Genomic DNA, 16,433 nt, shown 5'->3' with positions numbered 1-16,433 from the left:
AAAGGCAAAAATGCATCTCAAGCCGCCAATAAAATTTGTGCAGTTTATGGACCCGATACAGTTTCCATTTACACCGCACAACGATGGTTTCAACGTTTTCGTTCTGGTGTAGAGGTGGTTGAAGATGCGCCAAGCTCCGGAAGGCCTTGCCTGTCGTCGAAAATTGCGATAAAATCGCTGAATTGGTCGAAAGAGACCGGCATAGTAGCAGCCGTAGCATCGTGGTGCAAGCTCACTGACGACCAGAAATTACGGCGAGTGGAAGTGTGCCAAGAAAATTTGAAAAAGTGTGAAAGTGACCCCCAATTTTTGAATAATGTAGTCTTAGGGGACGAGTCATGCATCTTTGAGTATGATCCCAAGACAAAGAGACAATRTGCCGAGTGGCACACGCTGGCGTCTCCTCGCCCAAAAAAACGAAGAATAAGCAATTCCAAAAGAAACGATGCTCATTGTCTTCTTTGACATCAAATGCATCGTCCATCATGAATTTTCTCCTGCGAAGGGTTGATCGGGTCCGACCAGATATCGGAGCCGATTGAAAGTTGCATCACGACAACGCCCCGGCTCACACAACCTTTCTTTTGAACGGTTACCTAACCAAGGCCGGCATTCCAACGCTTCAGCAGTGGATTTCGCACTTTTTTTTTTTTTGTTTTCTTGCCTGAGAAGGTCAATGAAAGACAAGCATTTTGAGACGATAGAGGGTATCGAAGCAGCATGCACCTTGGCTCTCAAGGCTTTTCGGGAGAATTCCTTCCGCGATGCCTTCAATAATTKGAAACCGCGCTGGCAGCGCTACATGGACGCAGAAATAGCCTACTTTAAAGGTTTTAAAGAATKGTAAAGATWGGCTCAATACATKTTTTTAAATCAACTCAGTCCTATCACTTTCCGGAAGTACCTAGTTTGGTGCAGAGGCATGGACGMTGACAACATCTGATGAGTCGTYGTTACGAAAGGYTCTGAGGAAGATTTTTRGTCGCTTGMGCGTTGACCACGGCGAATATCGCAGTCGATGAAATGATGAGTCGAGGACGACGACATAGATATATAAGTGATTCAGCGAATTKAGAGACAGCGGCTACGCTGCTATTTTATGCCATCCGAATGGATGAAAACATTCCAACCCCGAAAGAATTAAATGCAGTACCAGAGGAAAAGGAAAACCTCTGCTTCGTTGGAAAAACCAGGTGGAGAAGGAGCTGACTCTTATAAATCACTATAATTATTCGCCAAAGGTTTGGGATTAAAGTTCTCACGTGCTGATGACGTCAAAAATTTAAGGAAATCTTTTCGCAAATTATAAAAAAATACTTAAAGTTGGCTAATGAAGTRAGAACTCTACGCTTGATGCTATAAAGTAAATGCTTGTATATGTTTGTTTGGCTGGTTTGGTGTGCATTCATTCAGACTTCAGCATGATGTATGCAGTAATCCAAAGAAATTATTAAAAAAACATAAAAAAGTGGAGCTAATATTTCCGRAATTATGCTTACAACAACATTAACAATATGCATATATATTTGAAGAAATTCCAGTTCAAATGWGAGCGAGAAAGGTATTTTCGGCATATGAAAATAATAAACTGACGGCAGGAAGACTAAATTAGAACAACACAGACAAACCCGCAGCCATATGAGTCCACATATCTACATATGTATAACGGCACAAAAATTTATATTAAGAAAAACCCGTAAAACAACAACTTAGGAAATGTAATATTAAAGAATTTAGTTTCAACTGAATTGCTGCGGTAACACACAGACACACAGACATACAAACAGCCATGCAAACTGTGTTACTCAACCACATTTCATTGGCACGTACACACAGCTGTAGTTGTTGTAAGTTGTTGCTTTTGCGAAATTCTCAACTATGAAATTATCTACTGAGATTGCCACAGCATTTATGAGCATATGACAACTAACAGCTGAGTACAACAACTACAACAATAAAATATAAAAAATAAAAATAAAACAAAACACAGCAGTGGCAAGGACAACAACAACTCGGCCGTTAAGAGCAATAAGAACAAGCGCAACGTTAACAAAAATTTAAGGAAAAAAAAATAAAAACAAAAAAAAATTTATATAAAAAATGACAAACAATGCAAAATATATGGCAACGACGCAAACAAAGAAAAACTTTAGCAGCAAGACGAAATTCTCATATGAGCCAAAGTGAAAGGAATTCAAACCGTTGCTGGCGTTATGACAACAACAAAAGCGCAATCAGTAGCAGCAACAACAACAATAAATACATAAAGTTGTATGCGAACAGCAGAAACAGCTGTAGTAAACGGCGAACTTGTGAGGCACCAAGCGCTCTACATACACAGAAGCACACACATACATGCATATGCATAGGTATATGCGTGTGCACTTATACTCACACATATTTACCACTATGCTATACATCCATATGTACATACTGTGTGCCCCCCTCTTAAGTAGAAAGGTAATATGTGCTGCACACACACACACCACATGCTGTATGATACTTGCCACATGCAAAGCACTACGCACCACCTCCCCCTGCAGATATTTAGGTCAAAGCTAGTCAGTCACTCGAACGCTGCCAGTGTCCCACAAATGCTCGACTGCATCAACACCAAGCAGCCAGCCAAACAGCCAGCACACTCGCAAACCACACCGCACTCCGCAATCATTAAGCGAACTTGCAGCAGCAGCTGCACAGACAATGCAACGGCGCATAATGAGAGTGGTGTTGTGAAGATTTCATTGGCAAAAGACATCGTGAGTATGAAAGGCAGCAGCAGATTGCAGGCGCTGAGTGTTATTTCTTCAAATCCACTCACGCTCGCAACATGCAAGATGCAGCAATGCTTGTCTGTCACACACTTACACACACCACCACATCCATAAATACATAAATATGTATGTAAATTATGCCTATCATTAACGGCTGGCCGAGTCACTGTCAGGCCGTTAATGCGACAGTGTAACTGTAAATTATCGCAACATTTCGCTTACCGTAGCAGCAGCTGAAGGCTAACGTAGATAAGTTCATCATAAGACCTGTCATGGCAAGCGTACAAGCTTTATGCTGCCAACTAAACCGTTGCTCAGCACCTGCACCCAAATTTCCGTATTACGGCACTAGCAGCGTTCGATTGCTCAATTGTCAGTTATTGTGCAACTGCATGCCGTTATTTAGCGCTGAAAAGTCATAAATAATCGCACAAATGCTATTCATACAATGTTAACACAACAGAAGCTGTTCAGTTAACATTGCTGTTAGGCAATTGGGGATTTAACAGCGCATTGATGCAGTTGTTGCTATTATAATGTGGTTTAGAGGTAGTAGTGTTAAGGCTGGAGCAAATATTTTTACAATTTTTCCTGTGGGCTTTATAAAGGTGAGCTTAAGGTGACACTTTAATATTTTTCATTGTTATGCGGTTTGCCATTTAATTTGGTGTGCACTTAATACAACATAACTAAGCTTACGTTAACGTAGGTTAGGTTAGATGGCCGATCAAAGATCGATCGTGGACTGATAAATGTAGTCCTTTGTGAAGCCATTGAAAATAAGAGCTCCTGTGTTCGGACTTACAGATTGGCAAAAAGCTTAGTAGCCTATACTGACTTGCAAAGGCGCTTAATTTAAACACCCGCCAGTTCGGTGGGATGTCTGAAGAAGGAAGTGCTGAGTTGTTTCTACCGCATGTTCTTCCAAACAGCTTCTGCAGCCGGCGTCTGGTAATTCCCAACCTTACAGCATGTACGCCAATAGGGCAATGCTCTGTTAAAAGCCCCACAACTAGGGAGAGCCTTGGTAAATGCAAAGCCATCAATCGCTAAATCTCCTGCGATTAATCTTGGGACAATACGCTTTTGCGACTGCGCACTTATCCAGTAGTAGAACACAAGAGGATGCGGGAGCACCGACCCRTTCCCATTTTACCAATAATAATACCAGGGTGCCTTTCTTTGCTAGCTCACCAGCTTTGCAATTATCTGCGATTCCGCCATGGCGCGTCACCCATACCAGTCTTATCACAAAGACATTCGATGCTAATGATAGCGACGTTAGACACTCTTCGACCAACGCTGAACGCACTCTAAATGAATTCAATTCTAGTATCGCCGCTCGGCTATCTGAGTGAATGTTTACTTCTCTAAAGGAGGACGCACTCCGGGGCAGCAAATCTGCTGCTACTTTGATGGCTGCAACCCCAGCCTGGAGGATACTGCAATAGTCAGGAAGCCTGAAACTAKAGTTAATAGAAAGCTCCCGAAAGTWAACCCCTCTACCAACCTTCCCCCCAAGCTTTGACCAATCCGTAAAGAGCTTACTGCCCCTCTCCTTCGACGGCTTCTTCCCACCCATTGCTTCCTCGTCGGTATATGGCAAAAGAAGGAGCCGCTAGAATTCGATTCGGCGAGTCCATCATCCAGATGATCCGATATGCAGTCAAAGTGTGTGACGATATCCGGTTCTTTTAAGGACCCAGATTCTCTGAGTCTAATAGCCTCCTTTCGTGGCCATATACCTTATGGCGATSTCCATGGGCATTATGTTCAAAATTGCGTTAAGTGCCGTGGTTGGAGTGAAACTTAGTGCACCACACATGCTGATGAGCGCAGACCATTGAACGCTCTTAAGTTAACGTAACAAAGCTAAAAATACTTTTACTTAACCTAACGTAACATAATCTAATTTGGCTCGACTTAATATCGCACGAAATATCACAAAACAAATAAAAGYCTAATTATAATAGTAGTAATTTTATTAATTTTTTGATAATTATCTTCAATGAAAAATTCCATCCATCTAAAAAAATCACCCAAGTGTAATATGTCAAAGCCACACCCTCTAGCTAACATAGCGATGTTTGCATAATTTATGTATGTATTATTTATTGTGTTTTGACAAAATAAATTTTCGAAATTACAACGTACCGACGCAAATTCTTTGTCAATAAAAAACCAACATTTGCAAATATTCTTCTTTTAAATATCCATTAACATAATATACTAGAGTTTACATATTTATGAACCTTTGGAATTTCCAGACGATCCCATATTTCGTGCACAACTAGTTCCTCTCAAAAGCTAAAAATAACTGCGGTCAATCCCATTTGATTTCAAATGCTGAAAACAACTCGCTCAGTATGGTGCGTACGTAAGAGATCGTAAAGCCTGTGAACTTGTTTTTTTTTTTTCATATGCAAACTATCACCTATGGAAATGATGTTGCATTTAAATTTTCACATTCTTTTCATTATCACACTTCTTAAACTTGTTATCTGGTGGCGCCGATCAATTAGTATTTCATAACAAAACAWCTCATCCGCTTGCCGGCTCTCGAAGCAAATTTCCGTCTAAAGCAGGTTTCATGCAAAGAAATGGGTTCGAAACAAGTTTCATGAGTGCATATTTGTTTAACAAAAATTTAATRAAAATAAAAAATATGAAATATGATGTGATTGAATAGCAACTAATGAAATTTTAGAATTAAGATTCTAACAGATAAAGTTGAGATTGCTTTATGCCAGGTTGAAGAACTTTTATGTATTTTTTGTATGTGGTAAGCCAGTTAAATAACACTAATCTATTAAGTTTTTTTTCCTAAACGAATTCATTGCCTTATTCATACCAGCAATAATTTTAAATGGAATCAAAAGAATTTTAAATCCAACATATTATGGAATATTTTCTCTTCTGCTCATATTGTATACATACATATGTCGATACATTATTAATGATATTTGATAATTCTTCGAAAACCTGAAAAAGTCAAATATATTAGAACCAGTTAAAAGAAAAACAGCAATATTTGCCTTGAAATCCACATATCTCCATTAGTGAATRTGAAGAATCTAGATCAATATACAGGGACTAAGCTTTTCTGAGTGAAAGCAAACTATCCGGAAATGAAATGTTCGAAACGATAGAARTAAGSGGTATAAGAGTGAGAGAGACACATTCACTGCAACGAAATAATTCACTCTTTTTTTCGATTGGAGCCAGTTTTTGGAGCTAATAAAGGATTATAAGGTTCAATAATATTAAATTAAAGGTGTCGTAACTAAAACCACATAAAACAGATGATCGAACCAACACTGTTACCAAGAAAGTTATGGCATCAATTTTTGGGATGCGATATTAATTTTGTTTGTGGATTACTTGCAAACTGGTAAAACTATTAATTCAGAATATTATTGCAACCTTTTGGACCAGTTGAGGGRAAAAAATCGTGAAAATAGGATTCATTTTGCCGAAGAAAAATATCCTTTTCCATCAGGACACCCTTGTGTCATAGTAGTCCTTGTCACAATAGTCTTTTAACAATGGCYAAAATCTATGAATTAAAGTTCGAATTGCTGGAGCATTCACCGTATTCATCAGATTTTGCCCTTAGCGATTTCCATTTGTTTAAAGAACTCAAAAAGTTTATGCGTCACAAGCGTTTTCTTCAAATAAAGAGGTTATAACGGCTGTTGAAGCGTAGTTTTCAAACCTTCCGGTGATACGTACAACCGTTGGGTGAAAAAACCTGTTATACTCTGTAGCAACATGTTGCAAGAGCATAAAAATTGTAATGTGCTTTCACCTATTCGTCCATTTTTAACTTAATAGTACATATGTACATACATAAAAACAATTTCATGTAAAAGCTTCGCACACTTACCTCTCTGGCCATTACGACATGCCTCAACAGAGCCGCCCACGATATCGAGGGTCTGTGTTATCTGCCATCCGGTATCGCCGCGCTGCCACACTGCTACCGTCACCACTGTCCGCATTAAAACTCAAGCTTCACTCAAACGCAATTCGGTGTAAGTTTCTCGACGTTTTCTCAACAATTTTATGCATTAATAATTTTTTCGGAAACTTACTCTGCTGCCGATTATTGCTTCTCAATTTGGGTGCGTTRATTTTGCAGGGTGTTCCAAAAGCTTAACTTCTCTACACTCAGTTCTCGATGGTTGATAATTGTTTTATTGCTTCTARATTTGTTGATTTAATATTTTAAGTTTAAATTTATTATGTGTTTCGATTTAATTATTTGTGCATTTAATTCACTGGGAAGACGATGTGTTTGTTGTTATTATGATTATTCGTTTTTTCGAAGATATTTTTTGGGGCATATATTAACAATGTTTTTCTGTCTGTTCCTTTCTATACACTGTTCGTTTAATGTCATTGTTTTGTTGTGTTACTTTTGTTGCTGTACCTTATAGTGTTTTCGGGTTATTTTTATCTTGTTTACTGCAAAACGTTCTGTAATAGAGTTTTTGAAATTAATTTTTATTAAAAAAATATGTATTTTTTAAGGACTTTTTTATTAAAGAAAAAAAAACATAAGCATAAGTATGAAAAATAAAAAATATTTATTTTTAAAAATTACAATATAACTTACAATTTTAAACAAAATTCTCAACATTAAGCTCTATAACGGAAAGGTCTTATAACACTTTCTATAAAGTTAAGGGTTAAGATTTCATATCTCCTTTTTCTTCTAACATAAAATTTCACTGAATTTCATTGCTATAAACCACCTACCTCCTGTGGCTAATCGATTAACTTTATTCAACATTTAAAATCATTACCTCGTTCAGAAACTGGTTTTCAACAGCCTAAATTATTTACATTTTCTAAATAATTAAATCAGCTATCTCGATAAAGATTCTTTATGACCCCTATAGAGCCTTAAAAGGTTAAAATGCTCTCAATAAAGAAATATATAATAAATACGAGGCAAATGTTAACTTCGGCTGAATAGAAGCTACCCTTTGCAGGTGCTTGTTGATACCAATTAGGTTAGATTAATCTGGTAGGCCAATAAGCCACGCATAGACCTGTTCGATCTTTTGCGATACCCGATGGATTTCATTTGCKAAATCCAAGAGGAGTAATCATCGGTTAGGATGGCTGTGCTTGACGCGAATTTTAACACACTCTAGAACCTCACTGTCGATACCTTCTTCAGTATATCATACTCGGGGGTCCCAGATTCTTCCCAATGCTCAAGAGATGCTCTAGGCATTTCCTGTAGTCTTCTCGACGGGTGTTTTTATACCAGTTCAGTTTATATCTGAGCTATAGGCTATAATTATCCGAACTGAACAATTCTCTTGGGGATTGTGGCGTAATCTTGGGTAATAATCTGCTCCTGAGTTCGTTAAAATATCTCAGTAAATAAGAAGGTTCTCTGTACAAGGACTTCTTGGCTAGATCCGTTTTGCTGCAGCTATAGGCTATAGTTGTCCGATCTGAACGTTTTCTTTTAAGAATGTAGCGTTACTTTCAGCAATAATCTGCACCTAATAATTCAGTGAAAACATATTATCAGACAAGCAAAGTTTTGCAGAAAAGAACATGACAGCTGTATGCTATAGTGGCGTTCGAACAAAGGAGCAGTTTCAGTTTAACCATAAGTTTCCAAACAAATATTCTAAAAATTGTGCAGGGCTCAATTTCGGTGATTTAAATTTTAATTTTTGTGTGGAAAATGTGTTTCTTAGGTAATATTAAACATGTAAAAAGTTTCAGTTGTAGTCCTGTTAGTTAGAAATTCGAAATATAGAAACAAAATATTTCCATTTGGCACCTTTAMATATCAACCAGTTGTGTTATTTTCCTTCGAACACCAGTTCTTGCCTTCTCTCTCTTAACTCGACATTTACTCTGTATTTTCATAATACTACTTGAATTCATCCACATAAGTTCCACTACCACCAGCGCCTTTCCCACCAGCTGAAAGTAATTTCATTCATACAGTTATTCGACTTCCTTTTTTCACTCTACACTTTCTATTGGCATTTTTTTGCTTGAGATTGCTTCCGTTTATTTGGCGTGTTAGTCTTTCATTGCACAAAAGCTTATCGTGGCGCTTTACCCATCCATAGTATCTTTGGGTCCTTTTTCGCTCAATACTTTCAATTATTAACGCCCAATTTTCGGCGTAGTGCTACACACCTACACAGTCCCTCGACTTTAATTGCGCTCTCTTGCCACTATCTCGCTCTCTTTCTCACTCTCTCTTTCCCACACCCTCGCTTATTTTAAGCGTAATCTTTCTCTCCTTTACGCTCCWTCGATATCTCTGTTCTATTACCGTTTTGACGTTTGCATCTCATTCGTTAACTTTTTAGTGGTAGTGTGTGTGTGCATGTCTCTATTTACGACGTCTTGAAGTTGGCTGCTCTTCTTTTATTACACGTATTTTTAGCTATTYCACTTTGCATTCCTTTTTAATAACACGCACTCTTTATCTCATACTTTCTTCCTTTTRTGCTTGAATTTCGCAAAATCTACGAAAAATTTCTCTACTACATACACTGACATCCGTTACTTGCTTTCCTTGTCGTTTTATTGAGCTTGTCGAAGTCCAGCTAAACATTTACCTCCACATGTGTTTGCGTGTGTGCTTTCGCCTTTGTCCACATGTACTTTCGTATGTACACATGCATGCTTGTATGTATGTGTATTGTATGCATATTTACATCTGTTTTTCTGGAAAAAATCTGCTCAGCTTCTGGCAGCCGCGGCGTCAGCAACAGCAGCAGTGAGCGGATTTCACATCACGGCACATTTTATTTATTCATATTTGACCTTTTTCTCTTTTAACAGTTACTAATTGAAGGAAAATATTTATCTAAGTTAAACTGAAGGCCACTAACGTAAAGTAGGAATACGCACACACACACATCAAGACATACATATGTCAATGCATACATGCTGGTCAAAGCGCAGCGCTCATTAGTTTAGTAGCACATAGTAGTGGCGCTCACAACATCTCCGCACACATTGTTATTGATATAGTACTTCAAATATAACGAGAATACTTAGCACGACATAGAACAATGCCTATAAAAGTGAAGCCTATTGCTATTATGAAGGTGGACTTGTATCTCCTAGTGTGTATTTTTGCCGTTCGAATACAAATAACGGTATGTATAAGATGTCAAAAATTKATGCTATCAAAACGACTAATCTTAACTGTTCGTAATTACTTTGCATTATCGACTACCTGAAGTCSCGCCTTCGCCATGGTGTACAACTAATTAGAAGTAAGGGAACAAGCTARGGCTACGAACGACTTCTTGTCATCACGAAGAAGTTACTAATCTAGCATAATCTGAGTACAAAGTGATGAATTTACTTTTCTATTGATAAACTTTCATTAAAAGTGTACTCTATTTAATCCATTTTTAAATCGCAAATAATTCTCTTTTTCAATAGGTCCGATTTATGTATGTCGCCTAAGGAACTGTTTGAACTCAATTTTTTTAAATTAATTCTATAGATATATTCGTTAAGATCCGGGTCAACCAAACAACCAGATCGATTAAATTTCGATTTAATGAACAAACGTAGTTTTCTATGAGCTGAAGCTTATTGAGCCCTGAACCGTCCGTCGGGTTTTGGGATATTTATCTAAAAATTTAGCAGATCCTTTTCTATCCAAGAAGCTGCACTATATCATATAGCTGCCATACAAACTGACCGATTCGTATCAAGATTAATAGTTTTTATAAACTTTTTGCTTTAAGAATTGCTCTTGGGAAAGGGTGCGCCCGAAGCAAAAATTTTTTATACCCATAATAGGGTATATTAAGTTTGTCACGAAGTTTGTACCACACAGAAGGAAGCGTTGGAGACCCTATAAAGTATATAAATAAATGATGAGTATGTTGTCCGTCTGTCCGTCTGTCTGKCTGTATATATACGAACTAGTCCCTCAGTTTTTAAGATATCAGTTTGAAATTTTGCAAACGTAATTTTCTCGTAAAGAAGCTGCTCATTTGTCGGAACGGCCGATATCGGACCCCTATAACATATAGCCGACATGCAAACCGAACGATCTTACTATCTCTAATTTACAGTATAAGTCTATAATATTACCCCTGGAATTATTGTAGTTTAGGAGTGGCCAGAAACGATTATTTTACATATGACTCAAGCAGCTCACGACTTTTGATGTTAGGCCAAGTATCCTCTGTGTAGCCAAARTCATCCGTTTGAAGGCAAGCTAAAGTGAAAAGGCTAAACATCCCTCCCCAGCGGTGGACTCGGATCGTAAAAAAGTCCCCCAATGAAAAGCGAATAGTTTTTAGTCGGTTATAATTCCGGGTTCCTTCCAGTAATGTAGATTTAACTGTCGTAGTAACAAGGGTTCAGTGTTGAGTTGAAACTCTTACTCMGCAAAGATCAAAATCTTATTTCTGAAATTGTGATTTTAACTGCTTCTAATTAAGTATACGTAATCTCATTTCTRTGCTGATAAACTCATTTCTGTCGAAGCGATTTTGCTGACTCCGGCAATGGAAACAAGTTTCCAATGAATACAATTGAGATCGAATTTGACCCGGACTAGGAAAAAAAATATTTATTCGGTTGGTACGTGCGTTTTACATTGACCAGTTCGGGCCAGCCGGTCCCACGACAGTCGAGTCTAAGTAATCGAAACGGCTTCGGATTGTTAAACGGCCAAGCACTGTCAACTCGACAGAATTCTGCCTCKACAAGAACAACAACAACCAATCCGGATCAGATCAAATATGATCTTGAGTGTAAGTATATCGTTACACAAGCTGCTTCTTGGCTAGTCTATTGAAACTAGCAATTTTAAACTGCATCAGAACGACCGAAGGACTTTATGAAAAGACATCTCAAACACCTCTAACCCTAAACCACTTAAGACCGTCCGTATTAAAAATGATATTAAAAACAACCATCCATTTCTTTTAGATTGGTCTGGTTTGGGATACGAGTCAACTGAAGGCTAATTAGTCACTAAAAACTATAATTTTGCTGAATTCTTATGCTCTAAGGAAACATATCAGAGAAAGAAAACGAAAGAGGCCAACTTGGGATAAAAAAAAATCGAATCGCAGCAAGTTACTTTTCCGAATCAGCTATATATGCTTTCATGCACACATTTATGAGTATAGAAATCGATGATTTAATAAAACCGTTAACTGATTTAAAAAATAATGGACACAAACAATGCATGCGGATAATTACAAGCGACACTTTCGAGTGCAATACACCCTGTTTCTGTGCCAAAAAAGGGGTAGGGCAACTAATCACGTTCTGATGGCCTGCGATATGAGTACAAGTGAGCGAAAGTGTGGGTTGCGGGGTGTGTGTGGCGTAGGTGAATGTGTGTTTGTGGTGGTGGGAGGTGAGTGAATGTGTAGAGGTGAGTGCGGGGGTGTATGTAATGTGTTGAAGCTCAGCAATATGTGAAACAATGGGTCAATAAACACTTTAGCCACTCAATGGACAGCAACGTGAATAAATAACACAATAAACGCCACTTTTGAGCGAAGGCTATAATTTTTTTTTTTTAACTAATAACCAATAATGAGTGGTAGAAGGCTTTATGTTAATAAATTGATTAAGATTAAGGAGGCTGATATTGAAATTGTTAACTGGCGTTGCGGCAACAATGAAGACGCGTCGAGATGTGCGCTGCAGTTGTGGGGGTTCTTAAATAAATATAATATATTGCTTTTTGCACAAATTTTCAGAGCGTTCGCTTGTTATAGGCGCACACAAGCAGCGCTAGAGTGCCCCCGTGCGGCTCCGTACGCGTACGCGGCAGCTGACGCGGCGTTGCTTGCTGCTAAGCTTTTTCTCCTTCTTGCACACGTTAAAGTTTGGCTTATTTTCTTGTTGATATTTCTATATACACGCCCACACATCTCATTTTATTTATTTTTCGACTTTCAAAATTAAAAACTTTTCAATAATTTGCAATTTACCCATTGAATATTTTTCGAAAATCTGCTCGCACTCACTTGTCTGGGGCACAAACACCACGCGCTCCGTCAATAGATTTTTCTACGCTCCGARTTCCGATAAAATTTTCTCACACACAGATTTGCGCGCACACACGCACACGCACACAAGCGCGCGAGCACAGCCAAATCCACTTTGGCACTTCTTACACACCGTTTAGTGGGCTGCCTCMGCCGCTGTCGCTGTCACTGCCGTCGTTACTGCGTCCGCACATCTATACGATTGGTTTGTGGATGCCGTTGTCGGCGTCAGCGCGTGCTGCCAATCGTCGATTTCGACTGCAGCCAAAGGCGTAAAACGAAATTCATGCTCGCGTTCGCATCGCGTTTCCGAATTACAAAATCGACACACACCAGAAAAAAAATCACATACGCACGCACGCACGCACACACACTAAAGGCAGAATCTTTTTCTTTTTGTATATAGATTTTAGTGAATTTCCTTATTGATTTTTATGCGCTGTGCTTAACGGTTTTCTCCACAATCTTTAAATTACGGCTGCTTTGAGTATATAAATTGTGATTCAATAAATTTTAGCGTGAATGAATTTTCGATTTTCAAGTAAAAACACCCTTCGCGCTGCGCCGTGATGAAAAATTGACTTTTCCATCTGCGTATGGACCAACACAGACAGCCGCAAAACTGGCAGCAGGCAAAGCAGGCCGTTAGTTGTTAGTTAGGCCGTTAAGCCAGCTATCCAGCCTCCGTGTACCGGAGCGGATCGCTTACCAAAGCACAGGCWTGATAAGCGAGCGAAAATAGGTGAGAGCGCGAGAGAGAGAGAGCGCGCATACATTGATGCTGCCCTCTCTTTGAGGGTGTTGTGAAAAATAGTGGGAAGTTTCAAGGGTAATAAGTCCGTTTGGGTGCTTACTAGTGCTGCTGGGCCCACCCCCGCCTCAATCCACATTTGCGCTCTAGCAACTAACCACCAACACAAAGTGTGATAGTAAAATAGGGTTTTCTCATTTTCAAAGCAGTTCGATTACATTTTCGAATTTTTTAAATATACGCGTCACAGCCACACACATTTCTGCAAGCATACATACATACATGTATTATTAGCATTTTCCAAATTAAAAAAAAAAAAAATATTATTGAAAATAAATAAACTGTAGCGTCGAAAGTATAAGCCGACTAAAATATATGCTGAATATATATTTATTCTAATTAATTCGCGCATCATAACGTTTTTTTTTTGTCGGCAATTCTTTTAGATTTCGGCCTGGCCAACGAAAGTGAACTAGCAAGTTCCGTTCCAATGTTAAATTAATCTATTAAATACACTGTGAGAAAAATTTGTGTATAAAACTAATTGATTGTTTTAAATCTAACTCGGGAAAATTAGTATGTATAGGCTAGTTTTTTAAGAAGCACAGCCAGTGCAACAGTCTAAAAAAAGGCGATTTTCGAGAATAAAAAAAAATAATAATATATTTATTATCTTTTCAAAGATATATTTATACATATTTTAAAAATAAGCACTCGAGGTTCACGCGATCTGCGGTGTCGCTAAAAACAGGTTCTCCTCTATTGCGGTACAACGTAAAAAGAAAAGCCTCTATTTAAAGATATTGCCCGTACAATGATCTGCGTTCGAAAAAGAAAAAATCAAAAATTGACAAAATTCCACTGAGCTTTGAGAAGGCTGTAACTAAAAAGTATTTGAGAAATCGATTTAAAACTCTAATATGTTATTTTCAAAGGCAGAACCTATGGAAATGTAAAAACAAATTTTTTTTTTTTTTTCAAAATTCAAAAATAGTTTTTTTTTTTATATCACACTAGCTGCGTTATGCTTATAGTACATAAATCTTCAAAAATTTGCTCAAATTGTGTTTGTGAGTTGGCAACTCTATTATAATTTTCTTCTTTCCAAAAGTAAAGCTTCGTAGCAATGCTTTCATGAAYTTTTTATAGTTGCACACAATTGTTGACTGTTTTTAGCGTTTATCTTTTTCTGTAAGTGGTAACTCTATACCAACAAATATGACCCCATTGGAAACTTTTATTTTTCTGAAGATTTTCTTAAACTGTTYGCAACATTTTCTGTTTTCGTTGTCATGATTGGTGGCAACTCCATCTGAAATTATTTATCAATAAATCTGGCATCTACAGCAATGATAAAAATTTCTTCAAWTTTGTAATGTCCAATACAAAGGCCTTCAGCATCTTCATTGAATTTAATTTTTTTTTTTTTAATTTCGGCTCGGTTTTGGATCGTCATTCGCTAGACTCATAGACAGTTTCGATTCAAAAACCCACGTTTCGCCACAAATACTAATAAGTTTGATGGATGGCAAGTTGTCAAACACCTCTTTTACTCGTACGACACGTTTCATACAAAAAACAATAAACAAGACATGTTAAGTCAAATCAAAGGAGACTGAGATCCACTGCTATCTCTCTGTTACCAGAACTTCATTTTTGATKTAAGTATTCGATGACTTCATGACCTTAACAGAATGCTTTGTACTACTCAAATACTTGACTTTGTGTTAAAATAAGTTCTCTAAAATACTTCTGGAACAATATCAACGATTCCGCAGCTGTAGTTTCTTTGTTAACCCAAACTTTGAAGTAAACTCGCTAAATTTTTTTCTTCGACAGACAAACTTTTCGTGTCGTAAATAAAACCCCACATGTATTTGACTTGGTTTGCGGATCAGATGATATAGAAAAGAGCACAAAATTTCTCAAAATTAAAGAAAGGGATTTGGCTAATCTAGATTTTTTTTACAAAAATTACTTGTCTTTGCATATCCGGACTTATAAGTTGTTAGGATGCTTGAAAGAAAATTGATTTGCCACAGCTTCAAAATAGTTGGGACTATATTGAAGTGTTGTATAATATATAATATATTTCATCTATTCTCACTAATATACAAATATACAAAGATATAACTTTTGATAAACTGGAAACCTACTAAAAAGTTTCAGCTCAACAGTTCAGTTTTCTATTTTTCATTTAAAAATAGTTTTTATTATGAATTTCSCATGAAGAAAGCCAAAATTAGCCGAATAGACACGTGGTTAGAAACTCTGAACATTGGAATTTAGTTCTTTCATTGAACTAGTAAGAAACTAAAAAAAATTAATAGCACTTTTTTGTTTGTTAATTATGTAACCTTATCGGCCCCCACTTTCGGTTACATATACTATTTTAATTCTTCCCAAGATTTATGMATATGATCATTAGTAAACAAAACAGGACCTATTTCTAAATATTTATTTACAAACTACCGCCAAAAGCCCATATCTATGTAAATTTACGTATGCGATGATGATTTGCAAAACAGAAGTGTRAACGTAAGMAWTAACAAAAAAAATCTCACGCATTCSTTTGATTTACTCATGTTGACATTGCCGAACAACAACAAATAATTAATAACAAAAAGGGAGAAGTTAGCTCAAGATTTGTTCTAAAATTCAAAACAAACGAGTTTTTTTGTTCTTATTTCTGTGTTTCAGTGAGAGTATAAAAATCCAGCTCAGTCGCGCGGAATTTATTAGTAAACATTCTAAGCTTAAAGCGAAAGTACAAGAAATCAAACAGCCACAATGAAATTCTTGGTAAGTTTAAGGAAAAATGATAATTTGAAGGATAAAAGCAAAAGTTTGTTTTATTTATTTTATTGTGAACTTGAAAAG

General features: G+C 37.3%; 1 protein-coding gene across 2 annotated transcripts in view; it reads right to left on the bottom strand.

Annotated features, from left to right (window-relative positions):
* Positions 1-13,384, bottom strand: part of LOC108971785 — a 34,807-nt gene extending 21,423 nt beyond the window's left edge. Inside the window, exons 1-2 of one of the 2 annotated variants that reach the window (XM_018938062.1) lie at positions 12,746-13,384; positions 6,661-7,253 (exon numbers count right to left, since the gene is read on the bottom strand). In XM_018938062.1, coding sequence (XP_018793607.1) covers positions 6,661-6,672 — 12 coding nt within the window. In that variant the 5' untranslated portion in view covers positions 6,673-7,253; positions 12,746-13,384. Of the gene's footprint in view, positions 1-6,660; positions 7,254-8,583; positions 8,704-12,745 lie in introns of those variants that run through there. The other variant, XM_018938064.1, reaches the window with a different exon arrangement.
* Positions 13,385-16,433: the final 3,049 nt, after the last annotated feature.

This window comes from Bactrocera latifrons, unplaced genomic scaffold (genome assembly GCF_001853355.1).
Source record: "Bactrocera latifrons isolate USDA-ARS-PBARC rearing strain unplaced genomic scaffold, ASM185335v1 scaffold_36, whole genome shotgun sequence".
Classification (NCBI taxonomy): domain Eukaryota; kingdom Metazoa; phylum Arthropoda; class Insecta; order Diptera; family Tephritidae; genus Bactrocera; species Bactrocera latifrons.
This window is presented reverse-complemented; position numbering and strand designations above follow the sequence as displayed.